The 21480-nt window shown below is 43.7% G+C and overlaps 1 protein-coding gene across 1 annotated transcript in view; it reads left to right on the top strand.

The window, feature by feature from the left end:
* LOC104020097 (small conductance calcium-activated potassium channel protein 2-like) overlaps nt 1-21480 on the top strand; it is a 143768-nt gene that overhangs the window by 97077 nt on the left and 25211 nt on the right. The window contains exons 5-7 of the mRNA XM_087770871.1: nt 4710-4820; nt 6356-6483; nt 11823-11892. Coding sequence (XP_087626997.1) covers nt 4710-4820; nt 6356-6483; nt 11823-11892 — 309 coding nt within the window. The remainder of the gene's footprint in view (nt 1-4709; nt 4821-6355; nt 6484-11822; nt 11893-21480) is intronic.

The raw sequence follows: 21480 nt of genomic DNA, 5'->3' as shown, positions 1-21480 counted from the left end.
CATGGACATTCAAAGGGATGCATTAGATACTAAAACAATATTTAAGCATAAAAGAATAAATGGTTTAAATATGAGTGCCTAATATCTAGAATAAACCCTATTACCCATATCAGTTCTACAAATGCAAATGCCTGAAAGCTCTTTTCTCCTCATTAAGTTATGAAAAATTCTCAATAAGTTTCATCTTCAGAAAGAATATTTTCTAATTAGTGTTTGTTCTCTCCATTTATCAAAGTTGTTGTTGCTCATATTGTTTCTTCTTTTTTTTTAAAAAGGCAGAATAAAAAAAAAAGGAAGCACCTCCTTTGGCCTTTCTACTCCATCCTTCTCAAAAGAATTATTATTTGGATGTTTCTCACCACTTAAAAAGGGAAATGGGGGAAAGAGCTAACACTGCAGTGTCTCACTTTTAAAGACCTAGTCCTTAGGAGCATATCTACATGCTCAGGTAGAAACGGTAACAAATTTCCTCCACCAACAGTCCTGACTACCTAGATACATGCCAGATGTATCCCAGGAAGAGCACTGTCATATTAGTATAGTCCTGAGGTGGAGCTTATATACTTTCAGAGCCAACCATTTATGTATGTTGAACTCTATGTATGCATAATAATAAAATTAACCTACATTGGTCAATCAGGGCTTAAGGCAATAGGGATGCACTGTTTGTGTTTAATAGTATCCATCACCTTAAACAGAGGAAGTTTTCAAACTATTACAAAAGTGTGAGGGCTGCTCATCACACAAAAAAACAAAGTATTTTTTTTAAAAAAGAACTCAAAATCTATAGTAGAAAGAAGGAGAAAACATGAAAGAGCTTGTGGTAGATTAACATCTCAAAAACCAATCTTGCCAGGCATCTAGCCTCCAGAAAAATTGCAAGAGATGAGGTTTCAAGTGCTCTCAAAACAAAAAATTAAAAAAAACCCCTACCTCAGGAGCAGTTTTAGACTCTTGAAAATGTCCTTTAAGAAACCTTTATGATGTTCTGGGTAGCAAAAGTCTGCCCAAAATGAAGTGTGGCAGTACTCCAAAGTGAGTGAAAATCCAGATTCCTTTATGAGAAGTTAGAAAGGTCTATGGAAACATGGTCAGCACATGAACTTCACATGTTTGTATAAGAAAAAGAAATCTTAAGAATCGCCCCTAAATTTAACCTGCAGTTTCAAACACTTGTGGCATACAGGGTGTGGTGGGCTGACCCAGGCCAGCAGCCAAACATCTACCCTGCTCTTGCTCACTCCCCTCTCCCAGGGGACTGGGAGAAAAATAGAAGGAAGGCAAAAAGAAACGTGGATTGAGATAATGACAGTGTGATAGGGAAAGCAAAAGCTACATGCACAAGCAAATCAAAAAGAGGAATTCATTCACTACTTCCCACTGGCAGGCAGATGTCCAGCCACTTCCTGGAAAGCAGAGCCTTGGCACGCACAACAGTTACTTGGGAAGACAAACACCCTAACCATGAACTTACTCCCTTCCTCCTCCTTTCCCTGAGCTTTTATTGCTGAGCATGATGTTATATGATATGGAATATCCCTTTGGTCAGTTTGGGTCAGCTGTCTTGGCTATGTCCCCTCCCAACCTCTTGCCCATCCCCAGCCTACTGGCCTTTGTGGATCGGGAGAGAAAGCCTTGACACTGTGCAAGCACTGTTCAGCAACAGCTAAAACACTGGTGTGTTATCAACACTTTTAGCCACAAATGCAAAGCGCAGCACCATATGGGCTTCTATGAAGAAAGTTAACTTCGTAAATTCATCCCAGCCGGACACAATACATAGGATAATGTTACATTAGCTATCGTCAAAGCTCCAAAACTTTAATTTCATAAACATCACTCAGCAGAAGTTATCGTTTCAAAGGCCAATCAGAGAAAGCATCATTGCAAAACATACACACACTAACATATAGGCTTTGGTTAAAAGGTCTCTTAACCATATATGCCACCTAGACTCTGTTGCTCTTGTTCACCTGCAGCCCTTTGTACTTCGTATTTTCCTCCAGCAGCTTCTGAGCACTGGGATCCAGGGCTACCTCTGTCAGTGTCCCTGGGACAGAGCCACCAGTACAGATCTGAAGGGCAAGATAGCCCTAGGGCACCTGAAAGGCATGTGGCCTAGCAGGCATAAGGAGAGAACAGATAACAAGATCCAACCTGAGAGAGGTCATATCACCCCTAGACATCACCTCAGCAAAGACCCCTAGATATCACCTCAGATCCAACCTGAGAGAGGTCATATCACCCCTAGACATCACCTCAGCAAAGACCCCTAGATATCACCTCAGCAAAGCAGCAGTGCACATAACCTGGGAGTTATTACGACTCCAACCATTCTTCTGTCCAGAGATATCACTATATTTCTCAAATGAACTTATGGACCTAAAAGAAAAATGTTTTTCCTTTCACATCTCAAGCATGATAAGACAGCATTCATTTTGACAGGTCTGTGCCATTGCTGCAAGGAAAATACAGGCAGGGTCTTCTGCTCTACTGTAAGGAAGTCAGTCTCACCTCTGTTAGTCAGTGAGCCTGTCAGTCTCACCTCTGTGCCTGGCAAAATTATGGAGAAGATTATTCTGGGAGTTATTGGAAAACACCTGAAAGACAATGCAGTCATTGGCCCCAGCCAGCACAGGTTCATGAGGGGAAAGCCCTCCTTAACAAACTTAATTTCCTTCTATGACAAGGTTACCCACCTAGCTGACCAAGGGAAGCCAGTCGATGTAATCTTTTTGGACTTCAGTAAAGCCTTCGATACTGTCTCTCCCAGTATCCTCCTGGACATAATGTCCAGCATACAGCTGGATAAACACATAATGCAATGGGCGTGCAATTGGCTGATGGGTCGGGCTCAAAGGGTTATAGTAAATGGGGTTACATCGGGCTGGAGACCAGTCACTAGCGGGGTTCTGCAGGGATCCATCTTGGGGCCAGAGCTCTTCAATATCTTCATAAATGACTTGGATGCAGGACTTGAAGGTTTGTTATCAAAGTTTGCCAATGACACAAAATTGGGAGGAGCCGTGGACACTCTCAAGGGCAGAGAGGCCCGGCAGAGAGATCTGGACAAATTAGAGAGCTGGGCAATCACCAACTGTATGAAATTTAACAAGGGAAGTGCCGGATTTTGCACCTGGGACATGGCAACCCTGGATGTACATACAGACTCATTAAGTTATGAAAAATTCTCAATAAGTTTCATCTTCAGAAAGAATATTTTCTAATTAGTGTTTGTTCTCTCCATTTATCAAAGTTGTTGTTGCTCATATTGTTTCTTCTTTTTTTTAAAAAATGCAGAATAAAAAAAAAAGAAAGCACCTCCTTTGGCACATTTCCCCCCCCCCCAACATTCTATGTATAGATGTTCATTAATTTTTTTACTCCATATACTATATTAGCTCAGAGAATACATGCAATATATGTACTATACTCATTATTATGTATAGCATACCTCTCTTTGGTTGACAGCCGCCTGAACATGAGCCAGCAGTGTGCTCAGGTGGCCAAGAAGGCCAATGGCATCCTGGCTTGTATCAGAAATAGTGTGGCCAGCAGGACCAGGGAGGCGATAGTGCCCCTCTACTCGGCACTGGTGAGGCCACACCTCGAGTACTGTGTTCATTTTTGGGCCCCTCACTACAAGAAGGACATCGACGTGCTGGGGTGTGTCCCAAGAAGGACAACGAAGCTGGTGAAGGGTCTACAGCACAAGTCTTATGAGGAGCGGCTGAGGGAGCTGGGGTTGTTTAGTGTGGAGAAGAGGAGGCTGAGGGGAGACCTTATTGCTCTCTACAACTACCTGAAAGGAGGTTGTAGTGAGGTGGTAGTCGGTCTCTTCTCCCTAATAACAAGCGATAGGACCAGAGGAAATGGCCTCAAGCTGTGCCAGGGGAGGCTTAGGTTGGATATTAGGAAAAACGTCTTCACCGAAAGGGTGGTCAGGCACTGGAACAGGCTGCCCAGGGAAGTGGTTGAGTCTCCATCCCTGGAGGTATTTAAAAGACAGGTAGATGTGGTGTTCGAGGACATGGTTTAGTGGTGGACTTGGCAGTGATAGGTTAACGGTCGGACTCGATGATCTTAAGGGTCTTTTCCAACCTTAACGATGCTATGATTCTCATCCCCATCCTACTTTCGGGGTATTGGCAGTCCATGCTTGATAGATAAGAACCAATACCTATACTGCAACCATCCATTGGTGTACTGTACATATACTAAAGTGGTGAAATACTAAATTTATGATAACTTTAACTTTAGGTCTTAAAGAACATCCTAAGAAAACTTTCTTTTTTGTGTGAAAAATACTAATGTAATCTTATTTCTTCCTTAGCAATTCCTGTACACTCCAGATAATTGTTAAGAACAGGGTATTCTGCATTTATTTACTAATATTCTGGGGTTTAAAATTGTTGTGATCACCCCCTTTGTTTATGCACTAGAAATGGGATGTGTTTGAATTTTCAATCCCTGAAGGAAAAAAAGCAGAACTTTTAAATAATGCTGCTGACCAATTATGTTGATGCCTTGGCAGTTTACTAACCTGCAATTGCTGACTTCTATTATTCTGAATTGAAATATCTGTAGCATGTTTATCAGGGATCAATCATCTGATGCCTGCCATATTTCTACAGCAAAGGAGAAACTTCCATTAAAAACTTTGCAAAATGCAGTAGTAACATCTTGGGGGTTTGTTTTATTGTTTTCAGGGTGCTGGGTGCACTGCACTGGTGGTAGCTGTGGTTGCAAGGAAGTTAGAACTTACCAAAGCTGAAAAACATGTGCATAATTTCATGATGGACACCCAGCTAACTAAAAGAGTAAGTCACACTTTATATTCACAACTGAAAAGGAAATGTGTGTTAAATTTATTTCTGCATTTGTTTTAAATTATTTCATGCTCCATTCTCTTATTGAACTTTTTCATGGGTGTGATTTTGCAAGGTGTTATGTGGAGGAATTGAATGCCCTGATCTTCTCTTTTAAGTTGAGGGCAACAGTAGGTTCTCAGAAGATTTTGAGGATTTGAATATTCTTCTATAGAGGGGTCCTTGCAGCTGGAAGATAATTGATGTAACCAACAGTTAAAAGCTGTGAAACTAGAGACTAATATATTAAACTGACAAATTTTCATGCAGAATATGAGAAGAATATATAGAATTTTAAGGTTTATTCTATTCAGCTATCCTTCATATAAATCTAAATATCAGTTTAATAGTGTATCCAAGTGGTGTTTTGGTAGTTTCAGACTCATGAAACTCAAATGAAATGAAAAGCAAACAAAACAAGCAACCAAATCTGAGATGTACCTCAGATCACAAATCCATCACACAGATACTAGAGAAGTTTCCTCACAGCCTGAAGATAGCCAGATCTTGTGGAAATGCAAGGACCAGAGATCTTGAGGAAGTCCCTGAAATCTGATTCTGCTTCCACTGAAGTCAGGACCAAGGTTCTCCAATGCTTTTATGGTTTCAAGGTTGGGAGCTCCTGCTGGGAAGAGCTACTGCATAGCATTCCTAAAATGTCTTTACCTATACATTGGATTAGTTCTGATACTGCAGTGATTGGCATGATATAAAGCCTGAGGGAGAGAAAATACAGATCAATAATAACTGTTTGCCTTTGCAAGTAGCATAGTAATTCTGTCATTAATCAACATTGCATTGAAATTCTTTGTCTATTGCTTTCAAGTATTCTTGGGAATATTGGAGGGTCTAGGAAGGAACTGTAGGTATTCTTATGTTTAACATTTTATAGAAAGCCTCATTTAAAAAAAATTCAAAGCACTCATCAAATAGAACACTGGCTACATTTATTGACAAGTTGTTTTTTCATGTCCTCTAAGAATGGTTAGAAAGAAACCAGAATAAGGAAAAATATAAAAAACAAAACAAACAAAAAAACCTGTTCTAACAGCTCTGAAAATTTAAAAGACTGTTAAATTGCTAAGAGAAACAAAGGTAATAATGATACAACAAGAAAGAGAGAAATTTTATGGTCCTATAAAATGCATCTAGTTAATTGCCATACAGATAAGAAATTAATTATCCTTCACTGTAATTTATATTGTCATAAACAATAAATGGTCTTAACTCTTTTCAAAAGGGAGAAGTCATTCCCAGATGCAAAGAGAGCTTGTTGCAATATCACTTTTTTATAAACAACATGGAAATTGCTCAGCAATCCCTTTGGTCTGATAATTGCTTTCTGGCCTCACTGCTGCAGCTTCTTCATGTACCCGCTTCCCACAGTTAGGCAGTCTTAAGTGCTTTAGAAGGACTTTACATTAGAAAAGATAAAAAATAACATAATGCTATTTTTGTCAGCCTGGTGTTTTTCTTTTATGAAACAGGTGAAAAATGCAGCAGCCAATGTACTCAGGGAAACATGGTTAATTTATAAAAGCACAAAGCTGGTTAAAAAGATAGATCATGCAAAAGTAAGGAAACATCAACGAAAATTCTTGCAAGCTATTCATCAGTAAGTACAATTTTACTTTGTTTGTCCTGTCCAAGCACTCTCTTTCTCTCTTCCCCTCTCATTCTCTTTTCCTCATTCTCTCTTTCTTGTTCTCATTCTGCCTCTTGTTTTCTCTCATTCCCTTTCTGTATCTCTTCCTCTTTCTCTCTCATTTTCCCTCTCGTTCACTTTCACTCTCTCATTCTCTTTCGCATTCTCTCTTTCTTGTTTTCTTGTTCTCTCTCGTTCTCTCTCTCCCCATTTCTTTGTGTGTCTCAATATCTTTCTTTCTCATTTTCTCTCATTCTTTATTGTTCTGTCTTTTTGCTCTCATTTTCTTATTCTCTTTTATCTCTTTCTCCTCTCTCTCTTCCCCCCTCTTTGCTCCTTTTTCTTTCTCCCTCTTTCTCCCCCTCTCTCCCTTTTAATCTCTCTCCATCTCTCATGTGTCCCCCTGTCGTTCTCTCTTCCCCTTCCCTGTCTTTCTCTCTCTGTCTCTATCTCTTTCTCTTGCTTGCTTTCCCCCTTTCATTCTCTCTGTTTTGTTGTCTCCTTCTCTCTCTCTCTCTTCCTTCCTCTTTCTTGCTCCTGCTTCTTTCTGGACAAAATCACTCGGACCCCCCCCATCTCCCTCCTTTACATTGTCTTGTGTCCTGTCTCTTGGCCTCTCTGGTTTTTTTGTTCTCTCTCTTTCTCCTCCTCTTTGTTCCTCTGTATCCCCCCCTTCTTTCTCTTTCTTCCTCTCTTGCCCACTTCTCTCCCCCCCTTCCCTCATTGACACTTGTTCTTTATTGCTCTCGCTTTCTATCTCTTTTCTCTTTTGCTTTCTTGCTCTCTTGCTCACTCTCCCCCCCTGCTTTCCCTCTTTCTCCTTTTCTTTCTCTTGCACATGCTCTTCCTCCTCTTTGAGCGCTCTTCCTCTCTTGCACGCACTCTCCTTCCCTCACACATGCACTCTCTCCCTTCTTAGAATCATGCTCTTGAGTTTGAATTTTCTCTTTCTTTCAGAGTAAGACAAAGATAAGGTTTTACTGTAGTATCTATTTAGGAAAGAAAATACTCCGGTTATGTGCAGCACAGGGTAATGCAGAATTGTTGAGGGTGTTTGTAGGAGTTTTCTAAGTCACAGCCAGCTAAAATTGTACAGTGATTCAGTTACTCTTCCTTGGACTACATGGGAGAAATAAAAAGACTTTTGTCCCCAGCAGCCACAGAATCATCATAAGGAACATCCAGGACCCATACTGCTATTTGTCTGTTCTATTTCAGATCCCTATCCAGCCTGTGGCAGCCTTTTGTATGACCTGTGAAATGGGTTTTCCATGACATACTGGGAAGATGTAGATCGATTAAGGTTCATTTTGAACTGATGTTTTGATAATTTCTAAGTATGGGTCTGTGTGTGACCCAGGCTGTGAGGAGAGCTGGGGGGCAGCATCCAGCTGGCCCACCTACATTCCTGAAAAAGATTCCTGTGTGTCATCATCTTGCATAAAAGAGAGGAAGGGAAGGCTAGGTTATCAAATTTCCTATTAGTAAATTGAGGATAACAGTTATTGGTTCTCTATCTCATAGCAATGTTGTAAGGACTAGGTAGCTAAGCTTTGAAGATATGAAGTATTCTACAAACCTTAATTACTGTATCATATTTAGCAAACTTTCAGGGTTAAATGCTACTGTGCTCTTTTAGAAAAACTTGAGGCAATAGAGTTCACAAAAGCTGAGGCATTTTTGGGTAGATAAAAAGTTTTTTTTATCAGTTCTGTCATCCTGTTACTCCATAACATTTTAACCTTGCTATTTATTTTGTGTGTGTGTGTGCATGTACACACACTTGTGCATGCAAAGAGGAATCTAAATTAAAAAGCATAAGATGTTTGATCTGCAGCTTTATATATCATTCAACCCTGAAGAGCTTCACAAGTTGTAAAGTGGTGTTCTGCACCTGCCTTAAAAATTCATTAATCATGTAGGGGGTGGGGTGGAGAAGGTGGCACCAGTGATATTTTCCTAGCTGTGTCAGCCAAACTTCAAACACCTACGTTAATAATACATTTCCCTCTGTCCTTTAGCACTTTGTTTGTCATTCCAAAACTTGTTGTATTTAAGCAAGAAAATTGGATAATTTTCTCAGTATGCTGAGGAATGGACCATGGATAGAAACGTTGCTCTAGCAGTCGTCTTTCTTCCAGCTGCAGAAGAGTATTTTGTGCAATTTTGTTTTCTCTCCCCTTGCATCTTTGAACTTTTCTCAAGGGAACAAGGGACCTAACGGTAGTAAATGGCTCTCTTCCGTCTTTCTGGATTCTTAAGTTTTTTACTGGTTCCCTTCCCTCATCTTCCCAGTCATTGGGCTGGAGACAGGAAAAAAAGGTGTGAAGTTTCAAGGCCAATTTTATACAGGAAATCAGAGTAGATAATGATAACAGTCTCAAACTCACAATCACATCCCTAAAAGGTCTAAAAAAATTGATAACAGTCTCAAACTCACAATCACATCCCTAAAAGGTCTAAAAAAATTGTCTGTGACTGCTACCTTCAGCTGGTCTCAGTCTTTTTTTTTTCTTGTGCACACTTAATAAGGTGAAGGTGAAATCAGTACTCTAAACAATAATATTAAAATACATTTTGTATATTGTATAAAGAAGAAAATCTGCAGAGGATAGTTAATGGAAAGGTTTGAAGGTACCATGGATTCCCTCATCATGAATATGAGAGAATTAGACTCCAAATGCAGCAGTTAATGATTGGAAGCAATAGCAACTTCATAGGACTTTCCACCTGCTGAATAGAGCCCACTGTGCTCATTTGGTTTTTTTAGTATATTTTACAGTTTGTCTTCTTCTATTTTGTCTTTTTATTTCAACAAAATGAAAATAGAGCTCGGAAGTAAGTTGTATGAGCTGTTCCTTCCTAAATTTGCAGAATTTATCACTGTCTGCATGCAAAAAATAGTCTTTATTTGTGAACTTCAATGGTCTGATTGCTGCCATGGAAACACGATCCAGAATCATGATCTTTTGCTGTGATAAGTGAAGTTCATAAAATCAAGATGTTTCATATTTCCTCGTAATGACTTTAAGAACAAAAGTCTGCCATTTTTATTTTAATCTGGCTGCTGCAGCTAAAGACTTACCATTATGTAGAGATATGTTTTCCAGTCTGTGCCAGGTTTTGGGTCGGTTACCATTAGGTATTATCACATTGATGTCAGCTGGTACTTTTTTTTCTTTCTATGATAACAATGGATTGCTCAAAATTTTAAAATTTGGCATACTAACTGGCAAACAGATGTTTCAAAGAATCTTAAGAAAAGCAGAAAATATATATTCTGCAAATTGTTTGAGAGAGTGCTCACCAAAACACTAGGATTATCATTCCTTAGTCAAATCATTACATGCTTATCTCTGAGTAAATATTTTGTTCTGGGGCAGTAATGATATAACTCATTACTTTGGAGACTCCTCCATAATATTTGCTTTAGAATATCTCCAGCTTGAAGCCTCTGAAAGCACTATTTCTATAAACTGCATTTACATTGTGCTCTGAAGGAAGCCTCCAGGGGAAGAAGAGTGTATGACGTTCCAGTAACAAGCTGTTGGAATTTCAGTTTTATATGAACAATTGATTTCTACCTTAACAGAGTTATTCCCACATACTAAGAAAAATATTTCACAGTATTCTTTTTCATGGAGGTTAGCCTAGATGTGAAAGGAAAATGTATAGTAACTAAATATCTGACACAAACTTCTGATTTTGGAGTATCTCCCCAAAGGCTTTTATTTAAAAAAAAATGTAAAAAAACCCAAAACTTGATACACTGTTGAACTTAACAGCCTTCATCTGCTTCTGAGAATTTAAGTGGTAATTTGTATACATTTTCCCCAGTTTAGTTTGGAAAAATAAATGTCCCTGAATAGGATGCTTTCCCTCCAATTCTGCATCCAGGTTCAAATAATTTATAGCCATCTTGGAAACATCAAGCTATTTGAGATGAACAGATTGGTTGGCTTCCAGGAGTTTAAGGAAATAATCCTGATCCCACTGAAGGCCTTGGAAGTTTTGTCATTAATTTAAATAGGGTCAGAAATTCATCCCCCATACTCAAAATTCAGAGAAAGCAAAACGATTTTTCACATTAGGGTTCGGTTGGAGTACTTTGAGATATACAAAGCCTTGAAGTGAAAAAGAATACCTTCTTTGCAACTGCTGTGGCTGTACTATACAGGCTGGCAGTGGCATGGAGCTCTTTTGTGCCATTGTCAAAGTTTTAGTTTTTGCTTTACAAGAACAGTTTGATATGCTTTTGTGCAGTCATGTTTGCTTTATAAGATATATATAGCTAAGATGATAAATGAGAACTAGGTGGAGTATGTGTTAGCAACCTATGTGCCACAAAATGCTGCCAACCTTATTTTCATTTGAGTGTTAACCAAATGAATAGCTTGACTGCCTGTTAAGCTACTAGTAAACTGCATGGCATCTATCACATGTTTTATAAATTGATTTGTTGCTTTTGAAAAAAGCTATTTCTTGCTTAGAACATCTATCAGAAAAATCTACCAGGGAACACATAGGAAAGGTCAATTACATATCTTTCAGAGTATGTGCATCACATTAATAATAATGCAGCTAGCTAAGCAGTAAAGAGAAAATATACCCTTGATTCTTCTTTCATAATTTTTAAAGCAGTCTAGTTTAAATAGTGCATTGGAAAGGTATGTCTAATGTAAGTTTAAAATGTAACCATATTTAAATTCACAAATGTTCAGAGCAGTAAGAAAAATAAATGTATTGGCAAGACTGTTGGTTATTTAGCTGCCAGTCAGATGGAAGTTCTGTTTAAAGTAATGAGAAACTCACTTATCACTGTATTTCCATCAGGTTAAAACATCTGCTAATCCAATCCATTTCTGACAGAACAGGGCTAATACCTGTATCTAGTCATGTAGGCATGGGAAGATTCTTGATTGCTACAACATTAATGACAAAAAAGCATTTGTTCTATGTTTCTTCCTATATCTACTTGTAATGATACTGAGGCTTTGAGGAATGTTTTGGCTTTCTTTCATATAGTCTGGATAAATTGTTATCTCCCTTTTTGAATACAACTTTACCCATGGCAAACAGTAGTCTCAAGGACATGACATTTCCTTGCTCTTTTTCTTTTGCGGTGTTGAAGAGGCATGCTTCTCATTGTACCAGATACATGATCAATTCTGACTTTATACAAAGCATTTGAGGCATTGTCCATGCAGTTATCTGTTCTTGTAAGTTTTATGCATGCTTTTTAGAAGTCCTAAGATGACCACACAGGAGTGCACACACACAAAAATCTGACTTAAAATTCTACTTTTTAGATTAAGAAGTGTAAAAATGGAACAAAGGAAACTGAACGATCAAGCCAACACTTTGGTGGACCTGGCAAAGGTTAGTAGACAATTACTGTTGTTTTTTTCATCCTTTCCAAATGAAGAGTTCATAAGTGAAAATGTTATGAATTATACATGCAAATATTGTTAACAAGTTTGTTAATTCTAGAAAATGAAAACATATATCTGCTTTGGGTTAACATTTATTAAGTGAAACATCTTGTTTATGGCTCTGATGAAGGTTTGAATGTACCTTTTATTTTTTGAACATTTGGAAAAGATTTCATAACTGAGGGGCTGATCCTGAGAGCTGCTGAAACAGACTGAAGTGATCATGGTAAATGCTTGGGATGAACTTTGACTAGGCAATGTTTGTGTAGTCCTGTATAATAAAGAGGCTCCTTGACTGGAGACAGACTATGCTGTGAGGGACTATAGCTCACAGGCTCTCACACAGACTGAACTTAGGGGTTGTAGTTTTCCATTCCTGTTCTCTTATGAAGCAGTGACTTCGGACAAATAACTTTAGGTCTGTATTTGTTCCAAGTTTTTAAAATGAGTAATAACTGCCCACTTTGCTGATGTATTATAAGGATTATTTTTTTTAAAGCTATTTGAGATCAACTAAAAGAGACTATTCAATTGCAAACTGTTAGTGGAAAAACATCAAGCCGGGTCCAGCAGTCCGAGAGAGGAACTCTGGAAGGGAATTTTGGAAGTCATCTTGTCCAATCTCTCTGCTCAAGCAGGGCCACCTAGAGCCGGTTGCCCAGTACCACGTACAGATGGCTTTTGAATATCTACAAAAAGGGAGATATTCAAAACCAGCAGAACCTTGCAGTTTTGCAGTCACTGTATACTGCATCAGTATGAACCCTCAGTCAAAGCACTTGTGAACTGGGAAGGCATAAGCCGGATCCAGACTTCATAGCCTCATGTTTCTGCATGCCAGGTGGAAAGATTTCACTGTGGCTGTCATGATCTCTGGGGGGGGTTCAGTTGTTATGACCATTGAAGGTTTCCCAGAAGCCTAGCTATCAGCATGCATTTAGTTCTTGGGCTTGTCTGAGTTAGCACTACCATCATTTACAGGTTCCCTTGTAGAACAGAGAGTGTCTTTGTTTTATGAACTGTTACTTTCTATGCTCTCACAGGAGCCTTTCCCAGTACTCATCTTGCATTATTTAAAAAAAAAAGTTTACTTCACACTTATCTCCCGTACCAGTACCCCTTACTGTGTCTGGGAGTATCTAATCAATTTCATAATTTGTATATAACACTTAATACTCTTCATATGTTTGGGTTTTTTTGCAACATTGCTAAAAACCTTACAGACTAATGAGAAGTAAAGGAATCTGTTAATCTGCTGCATTAGAGATTAGAAGCTGTTTAAATTTTGGACCAAATTCTAGCTGTGTTACAGGCAGACAAACTCCACTGAACACAATAGCAGCCAGAAAAATATTGAATATATGAAAGTATAGAATCATAGAATCATAGAATCGTTAAGGTTGGAAAAGACCCTTAAGATCATCGAGTCCAACCGTTAACCTATCACTGCCAAGTCCACCACTAAACCATGTCCTCAAGCACCACGTCTACCCGTCTTTTAAATACCTCCAGGGATGGAGACTCAACCACTTCCCTGGGCAGCCTGTTCCAATGCCTGACCACCCTTTCGGTGAAGAAGTTTTTCCTAATATCCAACCTAAACCTCCCCTGGTGCAGCTTGAGGCCGTTTCCTCTCGTCCTATCACTCATTACTTGGGAGAAGAGACCAACACCCACCTCACTACAACCTCCTTTCAGGTAGTTGTAGAGAGCAATAAGGTCTTCCCTCAGCCTCCTCTTCTCCACACTAAACAACCCCAGCTCCCTCAGCCGCTCCTCATAAGACTTGTGCTGTAGACCCTTCACCAGCTTTGTTGTCCTTCTTGGGACACACCCCAGCACCTCAATGTCCTTCTTGTAGTGAGGGGCCCAAAAATGAACACAGTACTCGAGATGCGGCCTCATCAGTGCCAAGTACAGGGGCACCATCACCTCCCTACTCCTGCTGGCCACACTATTCCTGATACAAGCCAGGATGCCATTGGCCTTCTTGGCCACCTGAGCACACTGCTGGCTCACGTTCAGGCGGCTGTCAACCAACACCCCCAGGTCCTTTTCTGCCAGGCAGCTCTCCAGCCACTCTTCCCCAAGCCTGTAGCGTTGCATGGGGTTGTTGTGACCCAAGCGCAGGACCCGGCACTTAGCCTTGTTGAATCTCATACAGTTGGCCCTGGCTAAACGATCCAGCCTGTCCAGGTTCCTCTGCAGGGGCTTCCTACCCTCCAGCAGATCAACACTTCCACCCAGCTTGGTGTCATCTGCAAACTTCCTGAAGGTGCACTCAATCCCCTCATGCAGATCATCAATGAAGATATTGAACAGGACCGGCCCCAACACTGAGCCCTGGGGAACACCACTCGTGACCGGCCGCCTGTAGCAAACACTACACATCAAGGTTATTCCCCCCAGATCTCCAGCCAACACGGGCTTTATACCCCCAGCAGTAGGTGTGTCATGTTATAAGGGGCGGAGACAAGGGAGGGTCGACCCTTAACTCTTTCCGTACAGCACGTGATCTTCCGGTCGCCAGCCCTTATCTTTACTACATTTCCCCCTCCCTTAGCTCCAGTAGTTCTGGATCTTGCTGGGGAAGCTGCGTGTAAAATAATCGATATATGGTAAGACTTATACAGACACGCATCCGTTACGTTCATAGATTTTGCCCAGTCCAGCCAGTAGTTCGTCGCGGCTCCCTCATTACTCCCCCACACCATCAGGATGCATAGGGAAATGGTAACCTGTCAAGACAAGACTCAATAGATTGATTAATGTCTATACGGTCGAATATTTCGACTGGGTACCCATTCTAGCGTCCCTTTCTCGGTTTGCACACACGCATACCCACGTCCCAAGCAACGGAGGGAATAAGGCCCCCCCCATTCACGGGTTTGCAGGTCCCGTACTTGAACCAAAGGGTAAGGCCCTTCGTTCTCATCGAGCCGGAAATGTGCCTGGGTTGCAGTGTGGGTTTTATAGGTGTTCCCTCGAATGGTATGATTTAAGGTAATTAGTGCCGTCGTCAACAGACGCTGTGCCCGAAATAAGGGAGGGTCAAGGGGAGGGGGAACCCCTGTTCCTGGGCTTATCTTTTCCCCCTCCCTAAGTCGGTCGAGTAACTCTTTTAATGTGCGGCGCGCGCGTTCTACAATGCTTTGGCCCGTACTGTTATAGGGAATGCCATGACTCAACTGAATATCCCAGCGCGCGCAAAAGTCCTTTGTCTTCTTGCTGACATATGCCGCTCCATTATCTGTTTTAATTTTTTGTGGGATGCCAAGTTGCGCCATACAGTCCTGCCAATGTAAAATAACTGCGAGAGCATTTTGTTTAGCATGCATAGTCGCTAAAATAACTCCACTGCAGGTATCAACTGTGACATGCAGATACTTACGTGGATTAAAGGGTTCATAAATCGTAACATCAGACTGCCATATTTGGTTGGGCTGCAACCCTCGAGGGTTTACCCCTGCCTCCCAGAGGGGACCTTTGGAACACACAGGACAAGCAGCAATCACAGAGCGAGCATCTTGCAACGTAATGCCAGCGAGCCTAGCTAAACCGCGAGCTCCACAGTGGAGCAGCTCATGCAGGCGGAAAGCTCGTCTTAGGTTAGAAGTTTCTTCAACCGCCAGTACGCTCTTTGCTAAGCTGTCCGCTATTTCATTCCCAGCAGAAAGAAAACTCGGTATGGAACTATGACTATTAACATGGATAGGACAGACAGGAGCGGTTCTCATTTGCAGTGCGGTGAGCAACATTCCGGCAATCTCTGATGTTGCCCCAAGTGCCCATCGGCACTTCTTCAGTAACTTATATACATAGCAAGAGTCTGTGATTAGATCCAAGGCCTCTTCGGGCCATTGAGTGAGAGCCATCCATACCGCTTTGGCCTCAAGATACTGCACGGATTGCCCTTGATCTTGATAACTAATGTGGGTCCACTGACCATCCTCCTGCCATGTAACGACAGCTTTCCCAGTAATCGATGACGCGTCGGTAAAAACCGTGCGGCCTCCGGTGGGTTGTTCAACTATGGCACTAGCTGGCAAAAAATGGAGTACCTGGATTATCTCCCCACAGGGGTGTGGTCTTAGACCTTCAATACGACCCGTAAATTCAGCTATCGCCGCTTGCAGGAGCCCCACTTGTGGAAGTACCAACTCCCACTGTGCCAAAGAACAGGGCAATGCGATGACCTCCGGGTCCTTCCCTGTTAAATGTTGAGTTTGCCTCCGACAGCGGAGAATAAGCTGGGATAATAATGTTGGCCAAGAAATTAAAGCCGTCTTTGGTTTGCCTTGATACAACCAAGCAAAAGGCCAGCCTTTTTCACCATTATTTTGAATTAGTAAACCATGGCCAGCGGTATCGGTCATGTAAATCAGGGCAGTGACCGGTTGTTCAGGTGTAAATCGAGCGAGACCCCAATGCTGGGCTCGCTCCATAATTGTCCTAAGAATCTCCTGATGGTTTCTTGAAAGAGTCCTTGGAGCTAGGGGGGAATCTCCTCCTTTCAGGAGTTGATATAAGGTAGTCATTTCTGCCTCAGATATTGGAATAAAGTTTCTAAGCCACAATAGTTGTCCAATTAATTTTTGTGCCTCATGGAGTGTTGTCACTGTAGTCCGAATTTCAAATGATTGTGCTGTCACGCTTCGTGGCATCACTTGAGTACCTAAATACTTTACTGCACGCCCTACCTGTGTTTTCTGAGGCTCAATGTGTAACCCATGTCGCTCCAAACTGACTATCAGCTGCACGCGTGCCTTTTCCAGTAACTCCTCTTGGTTGGACGCCAATAAAACGTCATCCATGTAATGGAAAATGATGACCGTAGGGAAATTTTCTCGAATAGGGCGTATCGCAGCAGCTACAGCAATTTGACACAAGACTGGTGAGTTTTTCATGCCCTGGGGTAACACCTTCCATTGATATCTGGCGCACGGGTGTTGATTGTTAGGCTCAGGAACAGTAAAGGCAAAGCGTACTCTATCTTCTTCATGCAAGGGAACACTAAAAAAGCAATCTCTAATATCTATAACCACTATTTGATAGTCAGGTGGAATCATGGCCGGAGAAGGAAGGCCCGCTTGTAGCGGACCCATGTCTTGTATATATGCATTAACTGCGTGTAGATCATGTAGCAGTCGCCACGCTCCCGATTTTTTCTTTATCACGAAAATGGGGGTGTTCCAGGGACTTGTAGAGGGTTCGATGTGTCCTGCGTCAAGTTCTCGTTGTACCAATTGTCGAACAGCCGCCCTCTTTTCCTCTGTCAATGGCCACTGCTCTACCCACACTGGTTTATCTGTCAACCAGGTGAGTTTTAATGGGCGGACACAGGCAGTGGCCATTATGATAAATTTGTACGCAGCACTATATTCATCTTCTGCAAGCAACATCGTCCCAAGATGACAATGGGTAACTCAGCAATGACGGGGTTACACCATGCTACCCTAGCTTGTCCGGATTCCGGATCCTTCAACATAATTTGCATTGGGTTCCTGCTTTGATGCGAGGTCTGCATGCCTCCCACGCCTTGCAGCGAACCTCTCGGTTCGAGTGGCCAATCATCTGGCCATAAATGTGATGGGATTACTGTAACATCCGCTCCTGTATCTAAAAGGGCTCTTAACACGAGGCGTGGTGTTCCCCCCAACTCTGGGAGCCATGGGGTAACTATAATATCTGCTTCTGGTCGTGTGGTCATGTTTAGGGTGAGTGCCACATACGGCAAGGCTCTATCCCCAGCCTCCTCTATTGCGCGCTCCCATCTCCCCAAGGCAGCTGAGTTGGATATTGCATCATTGGGACCGCAGGTGACTGTGCTGGTCCCGGGGAAGGAGAGACTCCCTGTGCCATACATTGCGCTGCTGTCGTCGGGCCTGTTGAGCTGATCACTGGGGCAGGTGGGGATGGCACGGCCCTCAGCCATCCCCTCTTCTCGTTTCCCCAGCCCGGTCTCCTTTGCTGACTCCCTGATTTACACTGTCGAGCTCTGTGGCCTAGTCGCCCACAGCGCCAGCATCATAGGTCTCTCTCTCCTTCCCCTGTTCCGGGGGTGTTTATTTTTGAAGGGCATTGTCGCGCCATGTGTCCTTGCCCCCCACACTTAGGGCACATAAGTCGTGCGCCGCGGCAGGCCGCATGGACCGCAGCCACTACCGGTTGCATACTTTGCACCTGTTCCTGTTCCAGCACGTAACGAATCATCTGTGAAAGCATGGTCCCTATGGGTAACTGTCTTAGCAACACTGCAGTTTGTGGGTTTGCTTGCGTACGTGCACAGTCAACCAATATCGCCTCCTTAGCCTGCTCAGGAAGTCGAGCAACCTGGAGCGCTGCTTGCAGCCGGTCTAAAAACTTTGTGAAGGGCTCACTTAACGATTGCCGTATTTGGACCCATGGAGGCTCCCTTTTATCAAGAGCCGCGATGATGCGTATCGCTTCCTGGGCAGCTTTCGAAGATGCAGCAAAATCGCGCCCCTGCATTCGCTGAGCCTGTGCCTGAGGAGTTGCGAACTGCCCTTCACCCATCAACTGCTCTAAAGTCACTCCTGCCATGGGATGGTTGGCCTGTTGCGCCTCGATAACAACTTGGGTGCACCGATTCCTCCACTCCTCCCTAAACAATACCATCATCGAGGGGGTCAATACGGCCCGCATCAACTGAATGATATCAAAAGGTGCAAGCGGCGTTGCAAAAACACAGTCTAGTAGGACTTGGGTTTCTGGGGAATTTAATCCATGACTTTTCACCGTTGTGACCAATTCTTTCACCAACTTTGCATCTAACGGTTGCCACTCATATCCTCCACCTGGGGCTGCTCGGATAGGAAATGCTTGAATCGGAGGGGCCTGGAATCGCACTCCTTCCAAGACACAATTTTTTGCAATCATCTGCCAATCCGTCCTGTTTGCCCTCTCTTTCGGCATTCCCCCTGGCATAAGACTTTCCGCATTTGCCACCACCCCTCTCAATCGGCTGATCAATGCCTCCAGTTCCCTTGAAACCTCGTTAGTCCGTCTCGGAAGCGGGGGCGGATGAGCAACAATTGAGGATCCCTCGTCACCCCCTTCGCCCTCACTGCTATCAGAGCTCATGGGGTAATCGTGTACAGGCTCCCTCCACTGTGAGGGAATACAAGTTTGATTTCCCATTGCCCTAGGGATAGGGGTTCCCTCTGGTGGCTCAGGTATCACTGACAGTGCCGGGGGAGCCCTACCACCCCCCCTCGATGTCCTGCGCTCCGCTCTCTGTGTGTCCAGCACTCGTCGATCACTGGGATACAATGGGGCGTCCTCAGGTGTTTTGCCTTCTTTTTCTCCTTCCCGCCATCTTCCTTCACGTAGTTCGCGATACCGCTGGGATCCCACATCAGCCCCCGGGACCCAATCCAGCAACCTATCAGTCAGCTCCCTTTCCACACATTGTTGCAACTCGCCCCAGGGGTATTGAGGAAGTGGCGGAGCCGAAGGTTCCGTGGGCGGCCGCTCTAAACTCCCCACTCGTATCAGGAACACCTTTCCCGACTCCTTTGTTCCCGCTGCACCATAGTCTCCCTGCACCTCCCCTTCCTCCGTTGGCTCAGCCCCCAGTAACAACGGTTCCGTCTGTGTCCCACAGGCCACTCCTTCCCAGCCAGCCTGTGTCCCCTCCGAAACTAAACTTGTTGGCTTTTCGTTCCCAGGAGATTCATGCCCCATCAGCACACCACATGCGGCAGGCCGGCGCTGCCTTGCCGCAAACCCCCTCTTGAGCACCCTTGTCGTTACCGACTTTAGTACCTTTATGAGTTCCGCGAGCTCCATCGCTGTTGCCTGATCACGTCGGGGTCACCACTGTGGAGCAAACACTACACATCAAGGTTATTCCCCCCAGATCTCCAGCCAACACGGGCTTTATACCCCCAGCAGTAGGTGTGTCATGTTATAAGGGGCGGAGACAAGGGAGGGTCGACCCTTAACTCTTTCCGTACAGCACGTGATCTTCCGGTCGCCAGCCCTTATCTTTACTACAGCCGCCAACTGGATTTGGCTCCATTCACCACCACTCTCTGGGCTCGGCCATTCAGCCAGTTTTTAACCCAGCAGAGAGTGCACTTATCCAAGCCATGAGCAGCCAGTTTCTCCAGGAGAATGCTGTGGGAAACAGTGTCAAAGGCCTTACTAAAGTCCAAGTAGACAACATCCACAGCCTTCCCCTCATCCACTAAGCGGGTCACCTTGTCATAGAAGGAGACCAGGTTAGTGAAGCAGGACCTCCCTTTCATAAACCCATGCTGGCTGAGCCCGACCCCCCTGTTGTCCCACACATGCCGCGTAATGGGACTCAGGATGATCTGCTCCATGACCTTTCCTGGCGCCAAGGTCAGGCTGACAGGCCTGTAGTTCCCGGGATCCGCCTTCCGACCCTTCTTGTAGAGGGGTGTCACATTTGCTAGCTTCCAGTCATCTGGGACCTCCCTGGTTGACCAGGACTGCTGATAAACGATGGAGAGTGGCTTGGCAAGCTCTTCTGCCAGCTCCCTCAGTATCCTCGGGTGGATCCCATCTGGCCCCATGGACTTGTGCGCATCCAGGTGGAGGAGCAGGTCAGTGACTGCCACCTCTTCGACAACCGGGGCTTCATTCTGCTTCCTATCTCCATCTCCCAGCTCAGGGTCCTTAATATTCGGAGGATGACCAGTCTGACTATTAAAGACTGAGGCAAAGAAGGCATTAAGTACCTCAGCCTTCTCCTCATCCTTCGTGGCAATGTTTCCCTCCGCATCCAACAAAGAAGGATGGAGATTCTCCCTGGCCCTCCTTTTGTCACTGATATACTTGTAAAAACATTTTTTGTTATCCTTCACTGCAGTGGCCAGTTGAAGTTCTAGCTGGGCCTTCGCCTTTCTAATCTTCTCCCTGCATAACCTCACAACAATCCTCCTGAGTCACCTGCCCCTTCTTCCAAAGGTGGTAAACTCTCCTTTTTTTTCCCGAGTTCCAGCCAAAGCTCTCTGTTCAGCCAGGCCAGTCTTCTCCCCCACCTGCTCGACTTACGGCACGTGGGGACAGCTTGCTCCTGTGCCTTTAAGGCTTCCTTCCCGAATAACATCCAGCCTTCCTGGACTCCTTTGCCCTTCAGGACTGCCTCCCAAGGGACTCTGTTAACCAGACTCCTAAACAATCCAAAGCCTGCCTTTCTAAAGGCCAGGGTAGCGGTTTTGCTGACCCCCCCTCCTTACTTCTCCAAGAATTGAAAACTCTATCATTTCATGGTCACTGAGCCCAAGACAGCCTCCGACCACCACATCACCCCACCAGGCCTTCTCAGTTCATAAACAGCAGGTCCAGCAGGGCACCTCCCCTGGTTGGCTCGCTTACCAGCTGCATCAGGAAGTTATCTTCCACACACTCCAGGAACCTCCTAGACTGCTTTCTCTCTGCTGTGTTGTATTTCCAGCAGATATCTGGTAAGTTGAAGTCTCCCACAAGAACAAGGCCTAGGGATTGTGAGACTTCAGCCAACCGCTTGTGGAATACTTCGTCT

This window comes from Nipponia nippon, unplaced genomic scaffold (genome assembly GCF_047370975.1).
Source record: "Nipponia nippon isolate SJK-2023a ecotype South Korea unplaced genomic scaffold, ASM4737097v1 scaffold_34, whole genome shotgun sequence".
Classification (NCBI taxonomy): domain Eukaryota; kingdom Metazoa; phylum Chordata; class Aves; order Pelecaniformes; family Threskiornithidae; genus Nipponia; species Nipponia nippon.
The sequence above is the reverse complement of the archived record's forward strand: the minus strand, read 5'-3'. Positions and strand labels throughout refer to the sequence as shown.